At 38.1% G+C, this 24,955-nt stretch overlaps 1 protein-coding gene across 9 annotated transcripts in view; it reads right to left on the minus strand.

The window, feature by feature from the left end:
• Window positions 1–23,000, minus strand: part of AGFG1 (ArfGAP with FG repeats 1) — a 61,586-nt gene extending 38,586 nt beyond the window's left edge. For 4 of the 9 annotated variants that reach the window (XM_016118874.2, XM_016118877.2, XM_016118875.2 and 1 more), the window contains exons 1-2: window positions 22,556–23,000; window positions 9,016–9,109 (exon numbers count right to left, since the gene is read on the minus strand). In XM_016118874.2, coding sequence (XP_015974360.1) covers window positions 9,016–9,109; window positions 22,556–22,722 — 261 coding nt within the window. In that variant the 5' untranslated portion in view covers window positions 22,723–23,000. The remainder of the gene's footprint in view (window positions 1–9,015; window positions 9,110–22,555) is intronic. The other 5 variants (XM_016118870.2, XM_016118876.2, XM_016118871.2 and 2 more) reach the window with 5 other exon arrangements.
• Window positions 23,001–24,955: the final 1,955 nt, after the last annotated feature.

Genomic DNA, 24,955 nt, shown 5'->3' on the forward strand with positions numbered 1-24,955 from the left:
AACTGGAGTTTGGAGATAACAGAAGAGTCAGGTGGGAATAAGTAGAAAATAGTCAATCTGAAACCTGGAGAGTGGAGATGAAATGGCATTAAACTGGAAAATCAAAATCTAAAGAATAGAAAGATTGAGGGAAAAAAATAACAGCCTCGGGGAACGGTGAGACAATAATGAAACGACTAGATACACACGGCTGAAGCCTTGAGAGGAGAGCTGAGAGCGAGAATGAGGCGGAAAAAGAAACTGAAGAAAAAATGGTCAAAATTTCTCTAACTTAAGACAAATTTATAGATCAAGAGGCTCAGTAAACCCCAAGGATGGACGGATGGACAGACACACAGACACACACACACACACACACACACACACACACACACGCGCGTGCGCGGGTACATTAAAGACACACTCTGAAAATCAAAGCTAAAATGCTTCGAAATGACCTATTGCTACATAGGAACAATATAAATATCAGATAATACTCTACATTCAGCACTAAACGAAAAAAATATATCAAAATTTGTACAAAGAAATTAAACAGAGCTTCAAGAAATTTGCTTTAAAACAATATTAGAAAAGGTCTTAAATCAATGACCTTAGGTTCTACCTTAACAAAGAAAAAGCAAATAACCTAGGGTAAACAGAAGAAATAATAAAGATCAAAATTACTGTAGACCCTATAAATATTACAAAATAGGGGCTACTTGGACTCAATAAATATGACATTTTAGATAACTTGGGCAAATTTCCTGAAAAATGTAATTCATCAAAACTGATACGAGAAGGAGATAATCTGAATAACTAACCTGGTCGCTTTCATTCTGTCCCAGTGACACTCAGATCCCAATGCTCCTCTCCGTCCTCCCTGAAGTCTCAACCATCTCAATCTGAGCTGCTGGCCAAAAGTGACTGAGTCATCAACTCCCAAACAAGGTTCTGCCAGTTGGTACCAGTAGCTGCCAGAGGGGATGGGGATGGCAAGGGCAGAGGGGAAAACCAAACCTGGCCTGGGTGTCAAACAATGGTAGATCACTCACATGGGCCACATAAAAACAAGCAACAGGCCAAATTCGGCTGGGTGGCCTAAAATATGTAAAGCAATCTTTCAAAAAACGAAATCGGAAGACTTGCACTACCTAACTTCAAGACTGACTTCAACACAGTGTGACACTGGTGTAAATACCAAGGAATAAATAAATGAAGAGAGCCCGGAAACATATCCATACTTGTAAGGCTACTTCAGTTTTGACAAAGGCATTGAAGAAAGTGTTTTTAACAAATGGAGCTGGAAAACTATATAGATTCATGGAAAAATATGAACCTTGACCTCCATCACATCATATGCTAAAATTAATCTGAGCTGGGGCATAGATGTAAAGATAAAAGATAAAGTTTTCAAATCTTCTAAAATAAAATGAGACTATTTTCATGATTTGAGAGCAAGCAGAGATTTCTTAAGACAGAGCAGAAAAAGCAATTACAAAAGTAAGAATTGACACATTTCACCAAAAAAGACAAACTTCTGCTTATCAAAAGACATCAACAAGAAAATTAATGAGAAAGCCACAGACTAGAAGAAAATATTCACTAAACATGTATCTCACAAAGAATGAGCAAATTCTGATATTCATATAATAGAATAGTGTTCAGTAATGAAAAAAAAGCTACATGCATCCACACGCCTAACTCTCAAAAGAAGTTTCGTACAAAAAAAAAGCACATTCTTTAATATTTTACTTAGATGAATACGAATAAAAATCAAAACAGTAAGGAGCTGCCCTTGGAAGGGAGAATGATTAAAGAGGAAGGGATGTCAGAAAGCTTTTTGGAATGATGGTCATGTTCTTTATCTTTATTGGGCTTTGGGTTATACCTTTATAGGGCTTTGCATTTACCGAAACTCTTCCAACGGTACACTTCAGATATTTATATTTCACTATTAGGTAAATTATACCTTAAAAAATTAACAGTGAATTCTAATTAATGATATACTAAATAACTTAGGGGTGATGCGAACTACTGTTTGCAACCTACTTGGAAATTCAAGAAAAATATAAGGTGGATGACAAATGGATAGATACGTAAGTAAGTATATGTACCTAAAGCAAATACGGCAGCACAATGTTTACTCTCTCTGAACAATTTTTTAACTTTTATGTATATTTAAATATTTCATAATAAAGTGGTGTGGCGGGGAAGACAGGCAGATCTGGCTGCTGTGCTGCAGCTCTGAGCAGCCTCTGATGGAGACCAGGATCTTGCACTGTCGTGGTGAGAGGAGCTCTGAGAGACAATCCAGCAGGTAGCCCGACCAGGCCCCTGCAAGCAGAGCAGCTGCTGCACCACGGCTCTCACGCTACCAGGAGACTCCACTCGTCTGCACTAAGACCTGCAGCACCACACTGCAGTTGGTGGCGTAAAAAACAGGTTCCGGTACCAGAAGGTGAGGGCTCACAGCCACCCACCCCATCCTAGGATAGATCCCAGCATTACAGGCCAGTATGAGGTCATCCTACAGGAACCAGCTGTATCGGGGGTCCAGCAGAAGACTGACAAAATGTATCTAACTATTCAAGATGTTCCTGCCAGGCATAGTCTCTGGCTACTCTCTATACATAGCTGATCTTGCCTATATAGAATGGCTTGAATTTCATCAAACAGAATAAAGAAACCTTCAGTAGCATCAGCAATTCCTCAAAAATCTATGGGCCCAGAACCTGTTTCAAGTTTCTTACCAGCTGATAACGCACCCTTCCGACTAGATGGCATTCTCTCTTGAAGAGATGCCAGTGGCTACCCTAACAGCCAAACAGGCTTCCTGCTCTGTAGAATGAACCCAACGTCAATTTTAAGAGCCAGAGTAGCCGCTGATGCTAAAACAATAAAAAAAACACAAGTGAACGACTACAATTCAGATGTATACTATGGGCGTTTGTGTCAAGAGTTTGCTGCAAGCCCTAGAAGTCACCTGAGTCCGTTTCCCAGGGACTTAAGATGGTAAGGCCCCCAGGTTAAAGGGTACCCAGACCCAGAGTAGCCGCTTGGTCTGAGACCGCCGCCATCTCCCAGTCCAGAACCAAATGTGTCTCTATCCCACAAGCAAGCGATGCAGACACCAAGAAGCCGCTTCGTCCCAGGCAGGCCTTTGCAGGTTAGACCATGAGCCACCTAGTCTGCAATCCTGTATCAGCAGTACAGTTTTAAAACCCATATTTCCACTCGTAACGTGTAGGCCTGCCTTGAATCTTGAGTCAAAAAGACTCTTAAGGGAAAGGAAAAAAGGAGATTTATACAACTAAAGGAAATTTGAACACTGGCTACATAACTAGATTACTGTTAACTTTTATGGACAAAAAAAAAATGGTATTGTGATTATGTTTTTTAAAAACCTTATTTTTTAGGGATAACATTAGTTGATGAATTTACAGATGAAATTGTATGACTTGGATGTGCTTCAAAATAACAAAAAAAAGGGACAGGATTATAAGCTGATGGGAGTTTGTTAAATTAATTCTGTCTATTTTGTACAGATATATGACCATGTCCATAATAAAATGTTTTAAAAGAAATAAGTCTAACAATTTATATTTTTAATTAGGTTCAGGTAAGATTTTTAAAAAGATAACACACTTAATGAAAAGAAAGAAACAAGAAAAGCTGAGAGGTGAGAGGGAGCTAGAAAGTCTGAGAGGAATGACAAGCTGGAGAAAAATAAACATGTGACCTGGGAGAGCAATCCAACAAGGTAGCTGTAAATCCTGGGGTAACACATACGCAACCTTAACTCTGCCACTCAATGATGATACTTAATATGTAAAATAATTGCCAGTTTTTATTATTAAGCTACTATAAATTCGAAGGTTAAATTCTCCAAGAGTTTAAATACAAAACCCATATAGTAATGTAAATGACACAATTGTGTTCTATGAAAACTGAAAAATCCCCTCAATGAAACCATTCTGAGAAAGGAGTGAAGAAAATATTGATAATCCTTCTCCTATTACATCCATTACCTTAGATTATAATTCAATAAAAATCTGAATATTTATATCATTCAACAAAAAATATTCTGGGAATTTTCACAATTCTCTGAGTTCGAAGTATTCTAACCTTTCTGGATAAAGATATTATTGTTACTATTTTACAACTGTAGAAATTGAGGCTCAAAGGCATTTTGTCCAACATTCTTAACCCGCCAGGTCCAAATCTAATCCTTTATGCACAAGACCACTCCGCTTGAAGGAATATTTAACAAGCTCTGCCCAATTTTATCAATTTCTCTACAGAGAAGCAGTCTGAATTAGATTGCTCAGTTTTTAATCAAACTTAAAAGAAACGACAGACAGTTCCATGCACTGATTCAGGATTCATTCAAAAGCTCATTGTCTTAGTTCTGATAACGTTCCATAGGCTCTTTCTGATACTGGCCTTCCAATTTTCAGAGTCCACTATTATATACTGAGAATAACCAACATTTATTATAGGACAGGAAGATTTAGGAAATAACAACTAGTATCCTATTACCCTCATAAGAAGTTATGAGTACAATATGTCATAAAATGATACCTGGATTTTAAACTGTCACCACAATGTGAATTCTGAATGATAATTTTTTGAGAAAAATATTTTCATTTGTGGCAGTGCTTGTTTCTGATTAAAAAATAGCTCCAATCTTTCTCAAAGATGTGATTTTCACTGCCTAAAAGGCCTAAATTGCTGTCTCATAAAATAGGGCCTATTTAAATAGTAAGTATAACTGCTTGAAGAATACTGTCTCTATACTCCCGAGGATTTGCAACTCCAAACTGAAGCCCTTTCTCACTCTTATACCAAAATGGAATTGAAAAAAAAAAAAAAAAGTTTTCCCCCACTAGACTGTGAGCATGAATCATGTCTGGGTTTGCTGAACACTGTACCCTGAGCACCCAAGGACAGTCCCTAGTACACAGTAGGCGATTAATAGATCTATTTAAGAATAAAGAATCAATCGATCAGGCTGTTAATAGGGGGAAAGGGCATCTTATCTTACAGGTCTACTGTTCTAAGGTTTTTAAAAAAGTAACAGATGCTGTTTGGGGGTTATTTTTATAATCTAGCATAAAGATCAAATACTGTCAATCAATGCATAATTTTATTTCTACCTGCAGACTTTATGTCCGTAGTATCAATAGTAACTAACCCCTTTACTCTCAATCCTAAAACATAATCAGGAGGGTTAATTTGCTGCTAGAAAGGAAAAACCGTTTCAAGATAAAATTACTTCTAATTTTCTTTTTACTGAATTATCGATAACACTGTTCGCCACTCCTCCTTCCAGTAACTTTGATAATCAGAAATTAATCCAATAGTGAAATTCCTTTAACTTTAGGGCCATGATTTACCCACAATATCACAGAAGAGGACACATGGAGGAAACAACTACACACACACGCACACATTTTTAAAGTAGTTTCTGATATTATGATACAAAAGAAAGCATTACAATATATGGAAATGTTTTGTGAAATACTTTACTTTTGGAAAAAAATGTCAAAACCATTTCAGCAAATGTTTGCATTGCTGCAAAATATTTTACAAACATTTGCATACTATGTTCTATAATCTAATAATGTACATATCTGCCCCACTGAACACACTGTAAGAGTCTGAGAATACTAAATATTCAAGTTATTTGTCAACTCCATATGTAGAAACTATTAATATACTGCTATAAACACTGTGCCCTTGATACATATTTATGAACGGCAATAACTGTGTGTGCACACCACACTACCGATGATGACTCAAGTACCGTTAAGTTGTGCTGCCATCAGTTTCGTGATTTTCCTAACAGTGAACAACTCTTAAGGCTCTAAATGAAAAGTGAAATCTTCCCTAGATACACATGTGCTGCGCCATTGTGCTGAAGGTCCCAACTGTCTGCCTGTGCCCATGCCCTTTGCCCTAAAACTTGGCAGTCCCCTCCCACCAATTCTGGACTTAGCAGCAAGACTCTCTTTGGCAGTAAGTCCTTTACAACTATAATGCAAGCATATAAAACAGAGTTAAGTTATATGCACGTGACTGTCAACAAGCTTTTCTCATATAAAATGAAGAGCACGTGGAATGTGGGTTAATTCTGTTCAACACATTGTGAGTCATCCAGCAACCACGGAACTTATCTGCTTAAGCCAGTAACACCCTTGATCGTGACAACCAAACGTGCCTCTCAGAACACTAAAACTCCCCCATGGGGTAGAAGAGCCACGCCTGCTCCCAGAGTCAATATACTTTCTGATCTTTTAACTTTAGAAACCCTCCTCTTCAGGCACAAACCAGTTCATGCACAAAATGTAGGCACTGACAGTGCCTTTTTAATCCAAAATGTGTGACTGCGTATGGTTCTTTCCAAACAATTGAAAGATGACACACAGTTGAAATATAGCAACATATTTTGAAACAAAAAACTAAAATCTATACTTTACGCGTGCTATATTTAAGATTTAACTGTTTAAATGAGATAAACTGATAACAGAGCACATGTACTTGAAGTCAAAGTATTTGTATGAAGTTGTACCGTCCCACGCTTCACAGTATCAATCCACACTTTCCACACACATCTCTTGAGCTTTTAAGAACCCAGATTCTGCTAATATTGCAAAGAATCAAATATACCTAGCCCAACATTTTGGCCCTAAGATGTCCTCAGGGACACAAGAAGGTATGTCTGCCTTCCTTAGCAAGTACTGAAAAGGTTGGCATGTTTCTAGCAGTAAGAGCCACTGCCAATTTCCCTTCTTCCTTGCACACTGGCGTTTGCTCTGCCATTGGTATCTTTTCCTGCCGGCTCAAGTGCTAGTTACCCTCAAACACCAGCAAACGTTTTACCCCTTTGTGAGATCTTCCCAACCCTCTCCTTTTCACCAACAGATGGAGTCTCTCTCCCATATTACCACTGAAACTTCTTATTCTTATTATTAATTACCTAACGCCATGAAATGTAGTAATTATGTGTTTACACATCTGTCTTCCCCAACTATACTGGGAGCCCTACGCCAGCTAAGCCTACGTAACACATCTGTAACTGCATCCACAGGACTGAGCACAGCGACTGTCACGATGAATGTTTTAAGTGGCCTATCAATTTGCATGGCTCTTTAGAATTTAAGATTCGTGAACTCATTCCAGTCATCTCTAATGTTTATTTTGTTTCTACTCTTTGATATAACAGGTTACCTAAAATCAAAAATTTCCTTTCATGTATTCTAAATTTATTTTGACGTTACAGTTTTAAAATTGTTCCTTCAGAAATCTGGCCACCTGCGACACATGGATAGACCTTGAGGACATTTTGCTAAAGTGAAAGAGGCCAGTCACTTACATGAGGTACCTAAAATAGTCATAATCACAGAAGCAGAAAGTAGAACGGCAGCTGCCAGGGGCTGGGCGGGGGACTGGGGAGTTGCTATTCAACAGGTACACAGTTCGGTTATGCAAGATGAGCTGGTGATGGAGAGCTGCTGAACAGCATTGTGCCAACAGGCATCATACTGTACTGTACACTTAAAATCTTTTTCAGAGAGTAGACTTCATGTTAGAAAAAATCTTAGTACTTTGGGACCAGTCTCCACCTAACCTTACCTACTAACAGGTTTGAACATTTTTACCTCTTCAAAAGGCTGTTACCTTTCCAGTTATCAACTGTCATCAGACTTTCTTTTTCTTTTTCTTTTTTTTTGGTCATTAGACTTTTAATCTAAGATCAGAATAGATTCTTTTACTTCTCACACCATTCTAATGTCCAAAATTTTGCATGCCAGTCCAACACTCTAAGAAAGTAATTTAAAGTTACTAGGCTAATCTCAAACTATACAAAGAGTTCGAACTGTATTTTAGTCCATAAATATATTATTCTATACTTAGCTATCATTACAAACCTCTGCTCTTTCATCTAGTTTTAGGTTTCCATATCAATCTGGAACTTGATTACACAAAATAATTTTTTATCAGTAAAATTTGGAGACTTCGAAGTGTGCTCACTTCTATAGTCATGTATTTAAAAATATTTCAAAATCTTGAATTTATACTTCTTCACTATTTTAGAACCAAAAACACACATGCATCACAAGTAGGCAGTCAAGTTTAAGATACTACTAAGTGTTAGGAAGAGAGAGGCAGAGTGAAAAACGCTCACATACAACTTCTGACAGTGAAAAGGAGACTGAAACTAATATTAACTTACATTTCGGCTCCTGTATGAAAAATACACAACCAGAATATTACAAGTAAACTATTGTTTCCTTTTGTAGAAAATGATAAGACTTGCCTGTGAAATAATAATGGTTATTATTACTCAAATGGGTGACTGGCTCATCCTTACTCCAAGATTACAAAATAGACCTACTTTCTTTGATAATTTTGTAGTTTTTAAAAAGAATATTAGATCATCACTTTTACTAATGCAGAACATGGAACTAAAACCAAGAAAGCAAACAGACAGAATGGAATTACTAAAGCCCACGAAGGCGAGTGGAAGGACAAGGCTCCTCTCCAAACCTTTACACCCCTGGCTTCCCCATGACACTAGGCTGCCCTTCAGAACCAACCCCCCCACTGAGCACCTGCTCAGTGGTACACATCGCATATGCATCCCAAGTTAAAAACACAGTGAAAGGGACCTCAGGTGAAAGCTGCTCACACAACAGCCTCACAAGTTCACAAGAGTACTGCAAAGTTCATTCTTTTTCTCTTTTTTTCACCTTTTAAATGGAAGACTGTTACTCCAATAGAAAATATCCTTCAAAAATGCCTTTTACAGTCAACCCTGATGAGTTTTAAATCCATAGGTTTCACCTCAAGTTTGAGGCAAAGAATTTAGAGATTAGGCATTAATTCTAAATACATTCTTAATTCCAAAATATCTAAATTATAAAATACAAAAATAACTTTTTTTAGACAGTGAAACTCACCATTCTAAACTACTTATTAAATCTTATTAAAATGACTGCCAACAAAAAAAGTTGAAATTGTAAAAACACTTACTTCATTTCCATGTTTTTGCAGGAATTCAATTTCCTGTTGTGTGAATGTTGTCATGGAGATAGATTTCACCCTGTGTGGGGGATTTAACCCTCGCCTAAAAGAGAAAATGTTTTACAAATTTACTATTATATAGTCTATTTTTAAAGTTAATATCAATGCAAAACATTTGTAGTTAGCACATTTAAACTTGGAACACTGTTTATACTTAAACTAAAAGTATTTTAAAATTCTTTTAATCTATTAATCCCACAACAGATATGTTAAGGTAAGTTTGACTAGACCCACGCTAAATAACATATTTAAAAATAAATTCAAGTACCTACTTAAAACATATAGTACCTGTAACAAATGAACTTCTAGGAAATACAAATATTGCTTTAGTGTGTTTTTGATGGATAAAGAAGAGACTATCTGTGAAAAGCTCTATGGGTAAAGATTTCAAAACATAATTATTTAAACATTTTCATATTTCCTAAGAAAATGATAATATGTTAAGTTTGGAGCTACACAAATATTCTAGTCAAATAGCTACTATCTTTAAGTTTGAGGCTATTGTAGAAAAAAAAACTAACCTAAGGAAATTTGAAGTTATCAACTGATAAGAATCAAGTCCCATGTTTCCATCAATTCGAATATGGACTGATAATAAGGAGCATTTTTAATCACCTCAGGAGGTAGAAAACGCTCAAGTGGAAACAGCAGGACCATGCAGAAGGGATCTGTGAACTAGCTGGATACATGAAAATGACTTTTAAGGTCTTTTACAACCTTGAAGCCTTTTCTTAACAGGACTTTTTCCTAAGTTTCTTGATGATGTCTTATCACGCACATGAAAAAGTGAATAGAAATGCACTCAGAGAGAGTAAGAACTATTCACATTTTGTCCAAATACCACAAAGTGGTTATACAAGAATAAGAGTTAAATAATCATGCAAAATAACAGAGAAATCTATGCAAAGTTTCATAAAATTACTTTGGAGTCATGTCCTGTTTAGGTAAAGGTGTCATTTGGAATCCAGGTTCTAGAATATATTACTAATATTTTAAGAGAATCTGTCACAGTCATTTTGCAATCATCCAAGCTAATTAAATAAGATACTTAAAATTATGTGAAATAACGAGTGAACCAAAAGTCAAAAATATTCTGGAATCATTTTTGAATAATTAAACATGGTATGTCACATTCTAGAAAGTCACAAGATTTTAAATCAAAACAATAAAGAATTCAGAATGAACAGAAGCTCTTCAACTTTTATATTGTGCTGCTTTCCCTTCTGTCATAGATAGATGGCACACTTTTCAGGTCATGCTCTGAATCATGACAAGCTGCACTTTGTTTCACATTTCAAAGTGGAGAAATGTTAGGTTTTGTTATTATGTTTTGCTTTGTTTAAATTTTAAATTAACAAATTATTTCCCTTCTAGCTCTTGGTAAATCAATACTTCAGAAATAAAGATCGCACAGTAGGAGAAACGGAACACAGCAATTTCATCCTAGTAAAACTTTCAAATTTAACTATGAAGAAACAACCACAGTGTGAATTACTTTCAAGTACCTTTACAATTTGCAATAACAAATTAAGAATTTAAAAATAATTTTTAAATTTCGAAAAGTCATTATTATTCATTTAAAGCATATACTCTGTTTTCCAGCTTATCCTGATTATAAGAACAAGACTAAATTCACCATTTTCTGGGAAGCTTATTATGTATTTGCATCCCATCTAGCTCCAAACCAATGCAAGAAGGAATTAACTTATTACCATTGCTCTCTCAAATTCTTCTCTCTCCTTCTCACTTAGCTACTTGGTCTCTCCTTGTTCCCTAATACCTCCTCCTCGTTACAGGACCCTTTACCTTTCCATCTTTCTTACAGTATCCTTTTTAAAAATAGAAAAGGCAAAAAAATTTACTTTTTAAATAGAAAATGTCAAACACTCTTACAAGGGTATACGGTTTGGATAAAAATTTTGGAGCAATCAGATGAAGAAATCTCTCGGGGTTTTTTTTTTCTTTTTTGGGGGGGTAAGTTATACAGATGTAATTTCATGAAAGCAGTACAATGTATAGTTTATTCACTCACATATCTTGAGTTCCTACCATATCACAAGGTCTATTTATGCATAAAGAAGGTATTCATTACTTAAATAACAAAATTTTGAACTTATGAAACAAATACAATGCATTCACAACCAAACTGTGAGTGTACATTTTTCCACTTATCACAGGATTTCTTTAAATGAGCTCTCTCAGTGCACTTAAAATGGAATGTGACTTACAAAACCAGCAGACACAATTCTGCAAGGCCACATTAATGACATAAACTGAGTAACTCCAAGGAAGTATTACTTTTGTTCATGTTGATTTCTCTAGTTGTTCTTTTAAATCCCATTTATTCAAGCAGATTAACTATATTCTCAATGCATGAATATACAAGGATGTTTCCTCTTTTAGCCTCCATAACCTCTGTACATAGATTATCATGTGCTTATAAAACAGTTTGGTTAAAAAAAAATTAAAGACTGACTCTATCAATCTCTTCAGTAGAATGCAAACTGATGAGTCAGTAGTGAATGAGTAATCTTCACACTGATGGCAGGATAAACTCACCAATTCGGGTCAAGAACTTCATTCAAGCCTTTTGACCCAGTAATACCCTTTTAGCCTGCAGCGGTCCCCAACCTTGTTGGCACTGGGAACCAGAGCTCCTATGGGAATCTAATACCTGATGATCTGAGGTGGTGCTGGGGAGCGGCTGCAAACACAGAGGAGGCTTTGCTTGCTCACCAGCTGCTTACCTCTGAAACGTAGCTAACGACGTACAAGACGTTCATCAAAATTTATAATAGAAAAACATCAAAAACATTTTGATACCAAAGGGAAAGTATTTAAGTAAATGACAATAAAACTATGTAACATTATGCATTCTTAAGCTTTTTTTAATTTTTTAAGATGAAATTACATAGCATTCTCAGAACTACATTAAAAAAAAAAACCTCCAAAGAAAACAGACAAACCAAATGCCCTAAAACATTAACAGTCTTTACATACAATGAGACTGAATATTTTTTCTATTTTCTCCAAGTTTCCCACAATGAATCTACAATATTCTATAACAGAAAAAGAAAATAACAAGAAATAATAGAAAGTCCAATTGACTAGTATTAATATTAATAGCCAAAAATTTGGACCTTTAGTCCTAGCTTTATGGATGGGAATGTCTGTGCTAAGAATCAGAAAAAGGAAAAAAGGGAAGGAGAGAACTATCCTAAGGTTTCCTTTCAGTTTTCCTAAAAAGCTAAAACCTTTCCTCCCAAATACACCTACCAGCAGCAACACCTTATCTTCACTTCATTTCTCTAATTCAGGGTTTCTCAACTTTGGCGCTATTAACATTTTGGGCCAAATAATTCTTTGTGTGTGTGTGTGGCGGGGGGTGAGGGCGGGAGGGGACTGTCCTACCTACGCACTGCAGGATGTAAAGCAGCATCCCTGGCCTCTACACACTGATGCCAGCAGCACGCCCAATCCGGTAGTGACAATCAAAAATGTTTTCCAGATACTGCCAAGTCCTCCCCCAGCAACGGGGAGATAGAGGACAGCAAAATCTCTCTAGTTCAGAATCATTGTTAGAAATACACCAAATATGTTAACTATCAAGCAAAAGAAATTAGTGAAATTCCTTTGTATCTCTATTAAGGTATAACTTCTACCTAGGTTCGATCTTACACAAAACATTCTACACATTCACTCCACACACAACAAAACTTTAATTTTCCCATGTCATTATTTCCACAATAACAAAAAGTAGAAATACTTCATTCTATAAAATGACAAAATATTCAAGTTTAAAATCAGTATAGTATATATTAAAATTGAAATTAGAAAAGACTAAGGAGCGTCCACAAAAAATAACCAAAAATGAACTACGTGATATCAAGCAAGCTTCTACAATTTAGTAGGAAAAATATAAGTTAATACAACCAAAGAAAATTGATATTTATAAAGTATCTAGACTGGCATTTTGCATATTTAATTTCATTAATTTCTACTTTCAATTGTATGCCAGATTAGGTAGTCTGAAAAGGTCCCTCTGTTAAAATAACTGATATTCCATAAAATAAAATTTTTTAAAAAATGATAATTGTTAATATATTGTTTGCTGGGCTTTCTACAAAGTTAAGGAAAATTTCCAAGGACCCACCCCCCCAAAAGAAAAAAAGACCAAATAAAAAAAAAAAATTCTGAGCTGAAACCGGAAGAGTGGCCTGTTATACACAAAATGTGATGCTGCTCAGAAGGCAAATACCACAACAACAAAGACAAGATGACAGAGATGAACCTGTTAAATTTAAAGTAGCTTCAGGCTGGTGGTATCCTTAGATCCCAGCAGAAAAGTATGCAAAGCCTCTCACAAGACATGCACTTCCAAATATGCTATCAGGATTTGGAAATGTAAAGTTGAATAAAATATGAAGTTGCAATAAAAACCATCACACAACAGGCTTATACCATCTCTCCCCCAAATTTTAATATTAGAATTATCAAATACAAAATATAAAATGAACACAGTTACAGGAAACATTAAAATAAATAAAAGATGACATAAACAAGATATATGTAATTATCAGAACAGGCAAATTTAAAAGCCACAACTATTAGAAATAAAAAATGATAAATGTGGAAATTAAAAATTCAACAAATCAGTTAAAGAGCAGATTAGACACATCAAAATAATGAATTGGTGAATTAGAAGACATAAAGAAGAAATAACCAAGGAGACAGCACAGACATGTAAGAAAACAGAACTAAGACACCAGTTGTGAGGGGAAAAATAAAAAGAAAGAAGATATTAGAAGGTATAACATATATCTAATCTATGCCCTTGCTTTTGAGAGAACTGAAAGAATAAAAAAGGTGATATTTGAAGAGATAATGGAGGATATTTTTCAGATCCAATGAAAGATATGAATCTACAAATATAGGTAGGAAGCACGGCTTATCAAAATCAGAATAAAATTTACACTTAGAAACATTTTGGTGAAACTACAAACATAAAGAGAATATCTTAAAACCAATCAGAAAAAGACAAAGGGAAAAAACTGAACTAAAAGTAGATCTGTTAATAGGAACCAGAAGACAGCAGAATATTCTCTGTAGTCAGAAAAATTAAGAGTTGTGAACTCAGAAATACTATCTTTGAAGGATAAGATTAAAATAATATTTTCAGATAAACATCAACCAAGAGTTTACTCCAACAGATCTTCACTAAAGAAACATATATTATAAATACCTTAAGGGAAAAAATGACCCCAGGAAGGTCCTAAGATACAAAGGAGTGAACAAAGAAACTGATAAACACTTAGGCAAATCTAAGCAATCTTCTGATTTTAAAAAGTCCAATTTATACAGGGGTGGGTGGCGAGGGTACCATGTTGCCAACAGTAGCACTTAAGTGAGGGTACTTTGTGCTTTTAAAAACTTTGCATTATTAGGGGAACATTAAAATATTGATTAACTCTAGAATGTTAGTATGAAGAATAATATTTCAATGGCAACCATAAATTATGCAATTAAACATATTTGCCTTATGACTTTGCAAACCCACTTGTAGGTATTTACCCAGATCAAATAAAAAGGTGTGTTCACCCTAAAATCTGTACTTGTAGCAGCTTTACTAATATGTATCAAAAACTGAAAAAAACCCGTTGTCCCTCAAATGGTAAATGAATACACAAGCAATGGAAGACTACTCGCAGTAAGGAGAAATAAAAGAACTGAGATACATGACCACTAACTTGGATGAATTAAGGGCACGGTGCTGAGTGAAGATGGCAATGGGAAAGGTTACACGCTGTACGATTCCATTCACATGACATTCTCAGCAAAAAAAACTGCAGTGTTGGAGGACGGGTCAGCAGTTGCCAGGGATTAAGAAAAGACACGATTTAAGAAGAGTCCTGAGGGGCGATGGAACAGTCCCACGTTCTGACTGTGGTGGCAGTTACGTGAATCTACAGATACACGTGTTAACACTCACAGAACTATACACCAAAAATGTCAACGCCAACATAGGATAACTTAAGAAAACACGCTAATACTGATTAAATATTACTATCTACAGTAACCACAATTTTTACACTAATTAAAATAATTTTTTTTCTCATTAGCAGAACATCTCCACCTAGCAGGTTTGATTATTTAAATGAACGAAATCCTTAACTAATCACACGGAATTGTAATTTCTCTATTTACGTGTAAGGCGCATTCCTGAAAGCTGGCGCCACTTCCCTTTCTTGCTAAGCCTCGTCTAGCTGTCGTGTGAATTCAGTGTTTGTAAAACATTTTACTTTTATGCATTAGTCATAACTACTGGATAAAAGTGTTAGGCAAGGAAACCACATTATTTCCACAGTGCCAATGCTGAAGTACCACCCATTCTGGATCCGGAAAAAAAATCACATTTTAAGTCTTCGGTGTAGTGCAAAAAAAAAAAAAATTAAATGACTCATTTAATAACACCAGCATTGATATTTTGAAAGCATGTTTGCCAGTTAATTGGTTTCAAGAAGTTCCAAAGTCACCTACTAGTGTAGCCCAATATGTTTTTGTGGTATAATTAAGTCATATGCAGATCCCCAGGAGGAGTTTTAAGGACCGCCACCCAGGTATGATGGCGACCAGATGGTGTGACTCATTCCATATGCCCACCAGTATGCTGCTCTTAACTATGCCTCGGTCTTGCTAACAGCCATTTGTTCAATTCAAATAACAATGTGTGCAGGATGAATAAGAACGAACGCTTATCTAGTTAATTAATTGTTTTTTCTCTGCTTGGGGAAAAGATGGTTAAAATATTGTGATAGGCTGTGGAAATTTATGTGCTTGCTATTGTTGGCATAAAGTAATAATGTCAGTTTGACATTAAGATCTATTTTAATCCTGGTTAGTAAAAATATTACATATAAATGTTTCATATTATAAAAATTATACATTTAAAATCTACAACAGATGGAAGATGTCTTTAACAGGTTATCAAGATTCTGCAGACTGTTGATGCCAAGCTCTGTATATATGAGATAGCCCAAAACATTATCCAGAACCCAACATTAAAACACTGGAAGTGTGTACACACACACACAAGCACACAATGTAAACCACAATTACTATTTGGGGTGGTTTTTGTTTTGCAAGTCACAAATATTACACTAATATCCTCATAAAACTTAGGGCAAGCATCTAAAAAATAATACTTAGGTAATGATATAAGGTATTCCAGTTAAAAGGGGACAAAACCCAAGAGTGTCTTCACTCTCTCTCCAAACTCCACGGAAATGACAGCAAAGGAATAAAAAGGCATTGACCCACAAAGACACAGAGGTAACAGAGTACAAGGGAAGAGTCCAAAAGCACACTACAGTTCTCTAAGTAAAAACTGTGGAAGATAAAAAGTGAACACACCAGCAGTAACTGACTTTGCAGAGTAAAGAAAGCCAAACAGAAGCTGTCGCAGAGGTGGGAGAAGCCGACTAGAAGTCGGTTCCCATCCAAGAACCCTTGAAAGATTACCAAAGGAATCCGGTGCAGCTGGAGCAGGGGGTTATGAAGAGTCAAAAACAGCCTCCCTGTTTCCCTACAGCTACGAGACGACCCCCTTCAGGTCTCAGGCAGAAAAATCTGAAGGAAAATTTACTCTGGAGAGATCACCAAATAGACTCTGGACTTGGGCATATGTGAGGATGGTGACCAGGTACCCCACTAAAAACTGGGGGCTTATCCAAGACTCCACAAACTGAATGATGAATTCTATGCTCCCCAAGACCCCGTCGATGAGGCTCCTAGAACAGTGGCAGTCACTGTTTTTCCCTAACACGAAGATGGGCGAAAATATCTCTGAACTAAAAAAATATGAGTTTCCAAATCAATGAGTCCCCCAAAATGCCTCAACATTGAACAAAGACCTATACCAAAATACTTCAATAGAAATGCCAGAACACCAGGGATTAAAAAAAAAATAAGAGGATCATATATACTCCCAAAGGGGGCCGGAGGGCGGAGAGGTAGGGGGATAGGCCACAAAGAATCAGTACTTCTCAACAGCAATACTGAAAGTTTGAAGACAACTAAGCAATGCCTTAAAAATTCCAAAGGGTATTTTCACCTTTGTGAATGTAGATAAACTATTAAGTTAAAATGAGGGCAGAAAAAGACATTCTCAGCCATGTCCTCTCAAAAATGATCTCCCGCTAACTCCTGATCAGAAGGCTAACAGAGCTGTAGGTGTCCTGGGCAGAGAGGGCGGAATACAAGTTAGGTCTGAAAGAAGTCTCCACAATGAAGGCAGAAGAGAAGTCCCAGGGTGACAGCTGCACAGCAGGCCTAGAGGGCAGCATTTCCACACCCGATCACAGAAGTACCTGGTGTGTCTGATCATATTTAAAGAAGTTTTATACCTCAGACAAAGGTAATTTATCTGAGAATATATTAATGGTATATTCATGGAACACAAAGCCAGTGAAGAAAACGAGACAACTGGAAATTTCAGAGAGGAAAAGGTTGTTCAAGAAGAAAAATATACATAATACTAACATATTACACGACAACAAGATCTGTACACAGCTGCAATAAGGCAAATACAGAATAACAGGATTTAACTGAAAACTGTGATGTAATTATACTAAAGGAGCAGAAGCAAATTTTAAGTGGAGAGAGTAAGAGAAGTGTTAAGAAAGCCATATCTTTATCTTCCTCCTTGTACGACAGTCAATAGGTAAAAATTGAAACATTAAAAAAAAATAGCTATGTTTTAAATATGTTAGAAATACTAAGGTAAATAAATACAGAAGAAGGGAACAGACAGGAGTCAAAGTAACTGTCTATGGTAATCAGAAATGGAAGACAGGAACAGATCACTCTGTTCACTATAAGCTTTTCTTTCCTTTTTAAAATTACGTAAGTATTCTTTCGATAAAAATTAAAGTTGAATTAAAAAAACAAAAAATAATGAAAATAAATGGCTTTTGTCAAAATTAAACATAACTGACATATAGTTTGTTTTCTTTAACTGATGAAAAAAATTTCTAGAAAACTTGAGTAATTTTTGCATTTCAAAAATATCAAGTTTCTTTACTGAACACCAACAATCTTTTTAAAAGACTACATACCTACTGAATACAACTGTTTCAAGTTAGGGTTTCAAGTTAGAGCCACCAAGAGATAAAGGTTTGAAGAGAGAGATGATAAAGTATTTTTATATCTGCCCAGACTGCTGATTGTACTGATTTTCATACTTCTTGCATCAAAGAGCTTGCAAAATTTAGCAATTAAAAAGGTATCAAATAGTTTTCTCACTTATGGTAAACTGAAATTGTATTACATCATCAAAATATCTCCCTGAATGTGGCCACATTAGAATACTGAAAAAAATGGGAAAGGAATTAAGGATTTATAAATCGCTGCCCCCTGTGACCTCGTGAGGTCCTGAATACCATAATTGGAGCTCTTAAAGGGTATTTGACTGCAATCCACTCGACAGCTAATAACTGTATAAAAACAAAGTAAATGTCCTTTGTCATCTGTTCGACTTTAATTTTTAAAAGTTAAAATTCTGACAATAAAGATTTATCATAAGAGTGAAAATGCACACAAAATTAATAAAGTGTAAGTTACTATCCAGCTACATTTATATACCTGTGAAATCCCAAGTTTAAATGAATACACTGTCCACATAAAATAGCTGGTATTAAGAGAAACAAAGTATTTCTCAAATGTTATCTTTTTAAATTCTATCTAAACTCTGAAAAATTCATGAATAAGGATAGAATAATTCTTATGTTATTTACTGATTACACTAGTCAAAACTAGTCTTTAAATTGACTCAAAGGTTTTTGACAGGAAGGCAGTATTTTACTATTGGCTGTAATAAAGTGTCCACTCATCATTTTAATATTTCTATTGATAGAACCTGAAAGTGGTAAATCAATGTTACACCAATAAGGAATAGTTTAACTACATCCAAGTCTAAAGCCTATTTTAATGTTTCACAATTTGAATTCAGTTAAATACTCTTAATGAACATCATACAACTTACAGGACAGTCCTCTGAAAAAAAGAAAAGATTAGCTCTGAGTCTAGTAATATTAACATTTAATTTATTAAAACAGATACTGTTAAATGCATTTTAAAAGATATGTGACTATCCTAAAATTTAGAATTCAAGACACCATTTACTGTTTACAGACATTTTCTAGATACACTAAGATTTTGGAATGGCAGCTAGTATGTCTTATTTCATACATGTATATCCACTGCTTAGCCCCGTCCTCACATATAGTACGTGTGCAATAAATATTCAATGAATTGCACCATTTAATCCTCATAACAATCCTAAGTTATACTTTGTCATCTTCTTATCACAAAGAAACTGAAACTGAGAGGCTGGATCCAGGCCAATCTGCACATTCTGGCCTGGCTTAATACCTTGCCCTAAGTCATGAAGCTGGTGGCAGTGTCAAAATCTGACTTAAAAATTTATATTCTTTCAATTATATCATGTCATCGAAATAAATACATAATTACCATTAAAATCAATACTTATGTTATTCTTATTTTTCCCTGCATTATTGTTTTTCAAAAAAAAAAAAAATCCTCAGGAGCTGTTTCCCTTCAATATTTCTGACATTTGATCCAGTATCCACTCCTTCCTTCCCAAGAATCCCAGATTTCTGATTTGGGAATTCTATTTGGAGATCCTTGTTGTTTCAGTGAAGTCAGTGTAGAACACGTGTCCAATAAAGGCACTGGGAACTATATGACCTAAGCTAACCTGGAGTGAACTGCAGAACTTCTGGAAAAGTTGGACCAGTATTTAGCTCCAGGAGCTGGAGACAGATGGGGGAAATCTAGGCAACATCATTAAACTATTGGATAAACCAAATAATAAATTACCTTCATATTTTCAAACTAATTTGAGTCTGGTTTTGAGTTACATCTAAAAAATCAAAACAGATTTTTATAAAGGTGCTTCCCATTTCGATGTCTTTCTCATATTGTTCCCTACTCATAGGATATCCTTTCCCCCTTGTTAATAATGTCTCTCATCTATTGACCAACTACTATTTCCCAGGCATTGTATGAGATATTAAACACACATTATCTCAAATACTGAAAACTAACCTACATCCAAAATCTACAAGGTAAACTGTATCCTCACCACTTCATGGATGCGAAAACTCAAGTTCAAAGACACTGAGTGACACTCTCAATACCAGATACTAATAAGTAGAGCCAGGACTCAAAACCAGGCTTATCTAGCTCATAAATACTTGTTCATTCAACTACAGGGACCTACCTGCCACATGGATCTTGTCTTTAAAGGTCTTTGTTGTCAGGCATCAAATCTTCTGTGAAACTTTCCCTATTATTTACATATTTCATCTGTAGCTCATTCAGAGAAAGGGAATATTACAATGTATTGTAATTATGTTTATATACTTGGAATGCAAACTCCTTAAGGACAGGAGAATCCAAGTAACCAGTGTCTCCCACTGTGTATGACACAGGCCAAGTAAGCTATAAGTATTTTTCGGTGGTATCAGCACTCGAAAGTGATACATAGCCCTATTTTATAAAATCCCATTAAAATAAACAATTGTCATCACATTGAGGTATACTTTTACATAGAATGCTTCTCAAACACGGAATCCCAGAAGAAATTTGTAAATACTTCATAATATTATGCATTTGCTGCAATAAACTAAATGTTGCCCTGCTATACTTAACACAGGGCTACACAGAAATATCAGAAATCCAAAACAGTAAATATATACATATATTTTTTTCCAACCAAATACTTTAAATGTATCAAAGGACCTTGTGTTTAGTAAAAGCGGGATATACTTATTATGTACATAATAAAAGTCAAGTACGCTTAAAATGAATCTGACTACTGGCTTCATTTTAGAATCAAAGTGGCTCAGCATTATCACTTGACTTTATCTGTAAATGAAAAGTGTGAACCAGACAATCTCCAAGATACCACCTAGCTCTATGATTCTGGGGTAATTCAATAATATCACTAACCGCCAACTCCTCAGAATGCTCCCCTGACTACACAGTCTGAAAGTAACTCAGACAAGGTCCCCGCTATCAACTAGTTGAGTGCGTACTTTCCCCTGACAGTTTTTCATGTAATTACTTATGTATCACCATCTCCTCCGCTAGCATGTAAGCACCAAGAAAACAAGGATTTTGCTGTATTTATCGGAAAGCCCGAAGGCTTCACGCAGAACTTACTAGGTACCAAATAAATATTTGTTGAGGAAATAACAGTCATGGAAGACTAACAATAATGCCTCCTTACCCAACTAAAAAAAGTCACCCGTGCACTACTGGGCATGTCCTGCATTTTCCAAATGTGATTTTTCTCCTATATTATGTACTTTTTCTCAATAATGTTATTTTTTTTTTATTTGGGGAGGTGGGTAACCGAATTTTATTTTATTTTTTTTTGAAGGAATGGTACAATCCACAAAATATCAGATGTTTTGGAACAACGAAGCTTTTAAAATCACTTAGTAACGACCACTTCGTTGGTAACATACTTTGAATCTTATGATAATCAGTTCATAAAACCATCTTATCATCAGTTCCGAAATCATTTGCAAACTTTCCAAAAGAAATTTCACAGCAACGAACATCTTATCAAAATAGAGCTTAATGAAGCAAAGAAGAACAAATACAAACCATCCCAGTAATTCGAGTCTCCGTTTTTCTAAAACAACGCTGTCTTTCCATCTCTCCCCATTTCTGTACACGGCCAGAATAGGGTACTGACAGAGAACTCTTACAAATACCACCACCATGTTTAGAATGACACAGCTCCTAATCAATACCCTTATTTCCATGAAAACTTTCCCCCCCAACTCCTCGAGATCCTCTTTGAATCAGAAAGCTAACAACCCCTCAAACTCACATCTGCTTCTCTCCCTCCCTCTCCCGAAATGAATCCTCCCCAACTTCTCCCTTGGGATCCACATCTCTGCCATTAAGACGTTTGAACCCTGGCTCCTCTTTCTAGTGACCTAGGTACTCCGGCCCCAGGCGGGGGTCGGGGGGGGCACACGATATGCGTGGCCCCCACTCTCTCCCACCGCGGCGGCCCCCCAACCCGCTCTCCGGGCGCCCGGCAGGTGCCTCGCTGGGGACCTCCGCGCGCCCCGGCCGCTGAGAGGCGGGGCGCACAAAGGACCCGCATGGGCCCGCACCCCCTCCCCCAGCCTCCCCCAGTCTCTCCCCTGCGGCTCCGTCGGGTCAGCGCCCCAGAGGGCGGAGGCCCGAGGGAGGGGGCGCGGGCGGCGAGGGGACCGGAGATGCTCGCTCGGGGCGCCCCATCCCGACCCCAGCCAGCCCCGCCCGCGAAGGCTGCCCGCCGCCCGCACCCTCGCCCCGCGAAAGCGAAAGCGCCCCCCGCCGCGCGCGAGCCTGCGCCCCAACAGCCGCCGCGGCCCCCGGCTGCCCGCCCGCCCGCGGCCCCACTCACAGGCTGCCGGAGCAGGAGGTACAGACGAAGGAGCCGACCGTCATGTTCACGTAGGTGGGGCCGCGCTGGTCGCAGTCGAAGCACTTTCGGTTGTGCGGGAGGCCGGTCATGTCCCGCAGCATCTTCAGGTGCTTCTCCTCCTGCTTCCGCTTCGCGCTGGCCGCCATGGCCGCGGCGCCGAGGGCGGAGGCCGGCAGGGCCGGGAGCCGGGCGGCGCTGCGCCGGGCGCCCGCGCTCCCACGGGCCGCCCTGGCCGCGGCCGCCGCCCTCCGCCGGCGCGCGCCGCCCGCGCCCGGCCTGGCCGCCGCCGCCCGCCTCGGCTGCGCCGGACGCGGCGCGGGCGCTGCGGGGCGCGCGCTGACCGGACACACCAACCGGCCCGGCCGGGACAACCGCCGCCGCCGCCGCCGCCGCCGCCGCTGCCGCCACCTTCCCGACTTCTCCAGAGGGGAAAAGGCGAGGACGGGGGCAGGCAAGAGGAGGCCCGCCCCGGGCGGCCGGAGGCCAAGTGCCGGCCGGCGCCCCCTGTTGGCCAGGAGGAGTCACTGCGGCCACGCCGAGGCCTGGGTTCGGGCTGGGGCCAGCCAAGGGGGGGAGACACAGAGGTGGTGGTAATAGCAGGCAGTCTTCATCTGAGCTCTTAAATGTACAAAACGCATCACATGAGTTACCTCCCTCCCCTGCTTAAAACTCTCCCAGGGCTGCCCGCTGCTCTGAGGAGGACCCCAGGTTCCTCGCCGTGCCCTAACGGGCGCTCCATCAGCGAGCCCGGCCTGCCGCGCTCTGTCCTGGTTTACTCAAGCCATGCTGGATTTCCTTTGCACGCCGACCACAGCAAGGTTGCAGTTTTCTCTCTGTCAGGCTTTCTCAATTTTGCCACTACTGACTGACATAGGACTAGATACTTTTTCGATGTGGGGGCGGTCCTAATGCATTGCCGGACATTTAGCAGCATCCTTGCCCATGACCCATTAGACGACAGCACTATCCTTCCCGTAAGTCGTGGCAACCAAAAATCTCCAGACATTGTCAAATGGAGAACGGTTGTAAAGAGATGAAATCAACCGGGCCGAGAACCTCTGCTACATGGGGAAGGCGACTTCATGCATCACCCAAAGCAAGCAACTCCATTCGGCCCAGTAAACCCATTTAACGCCGCAGCCCACCTTCCCGGAAAGTTGTTCTCCATGGAATTGCTATGTGGTGTTTTCTTCACGGTTCGAGCTATTTGCAATCCTGTTTCTTATTTGGTCTTTACCATGCATTGTCTGAGATTCATTCTCCTTTAAGCTCCAAATAGTTCAGCCCCTCCCAGAGATGCTCTGGATGTCAATGGAATGAATACATTCAGTATCTCGTTTAATCCCAACGGAACCCTTTGAGGGAATCATTCTGGTTCTCTCCATTTTACAAAAATCTGGAAGCCAAAGCTCCGAGGGGATTAAGTAGGTTTCCCCGAGGGTACATATGGGAAAGCTGGGATGCCAACCAGACAGACTGCAGGACCCAAACCTTTTAATCACTGTAGGGATCCACGGGCAGCAGAAAGTTTAGAAATCATCCTTGCCCCTCATTTCCCAAAGGAATACAAGGACACCCAGGGAACCGTAGTACTGACGTCACTCAGCTGGTGAATGGAAAAGTGGATTAGAATCCAGGTTTTTTACTTGCCGAGGCCAGCCTCCAGATCACCCTTGAGAGTGACTGCATGAATTGATCAAGTGAGACTTCATGTCGATATAATTTTATTAATAATAATGTTTTAATATTAAAAGAAACGGACAGACAGATATTGGATTGGCCGATCAATTTTTTTTTACTTTCTATTATTGAAAATATCAAACTCCCAGGAGCCTGTGGCCTACCTTCGACAATTACCAGCTCATGGCTAATGTTTTTTATCTATACCCTCCTCCTCCCCTCATCTCTCCTATTATTTTGAAGCAATCATGGCTCTCATGTAGATCATCCACACATATTTTAGTTGGTATAGGTAAAAATAAGAACTTTCTCTTTTTTAAACTTAACCACAATCCAGTAGCCCACCTAAAAAATTAACAATTCCTTAAAATCATCAAATGTCGGTGTTCAAGTTTCCAATTATTCATCAATGTCTAAAAAGGAGTTTTACAGATGGTTTGCATCCATACATTGCAATTGGGTGATAGGGCTCATCGAGTTTCTTTTAGTCTGTGGGTTTCTCCTCCATCTCCCTTTTCCTTGCAATTCTTTTTTTTTTTTTTTTTAGGAACTGGGCCCTTTTTCCTGTCATTTCCCATAGTTTATGTCATTTGACATTTTTCTCTATCCTCTCCATTTCCCCCTCAAAAAAAATGTGTTGTCGAATCTAGTTCACTTGTATCCAGTATATTCAATTTTTTTTTTTTTTTTGACAAAATC

Source organism: Rousettus aegyptiacus, unplaced genomic scaffold (assembly GCF_014176215.1).
Source record: "Rousettus aegyptiacus isolate mRouAeg1 unplaced genomic scaffold, mRouAeg1.p scaffold_m13_p_2, whole genome shotgun sequence".
In the NCBI taxonomy this organism is placed as follows: domain Eukaryota; kingdom Metazoa; phylum Chordata; class Mammalia; order Chiroptera; family Pteropodidae; genus Rousettus; species Rousettus aegyptiacus.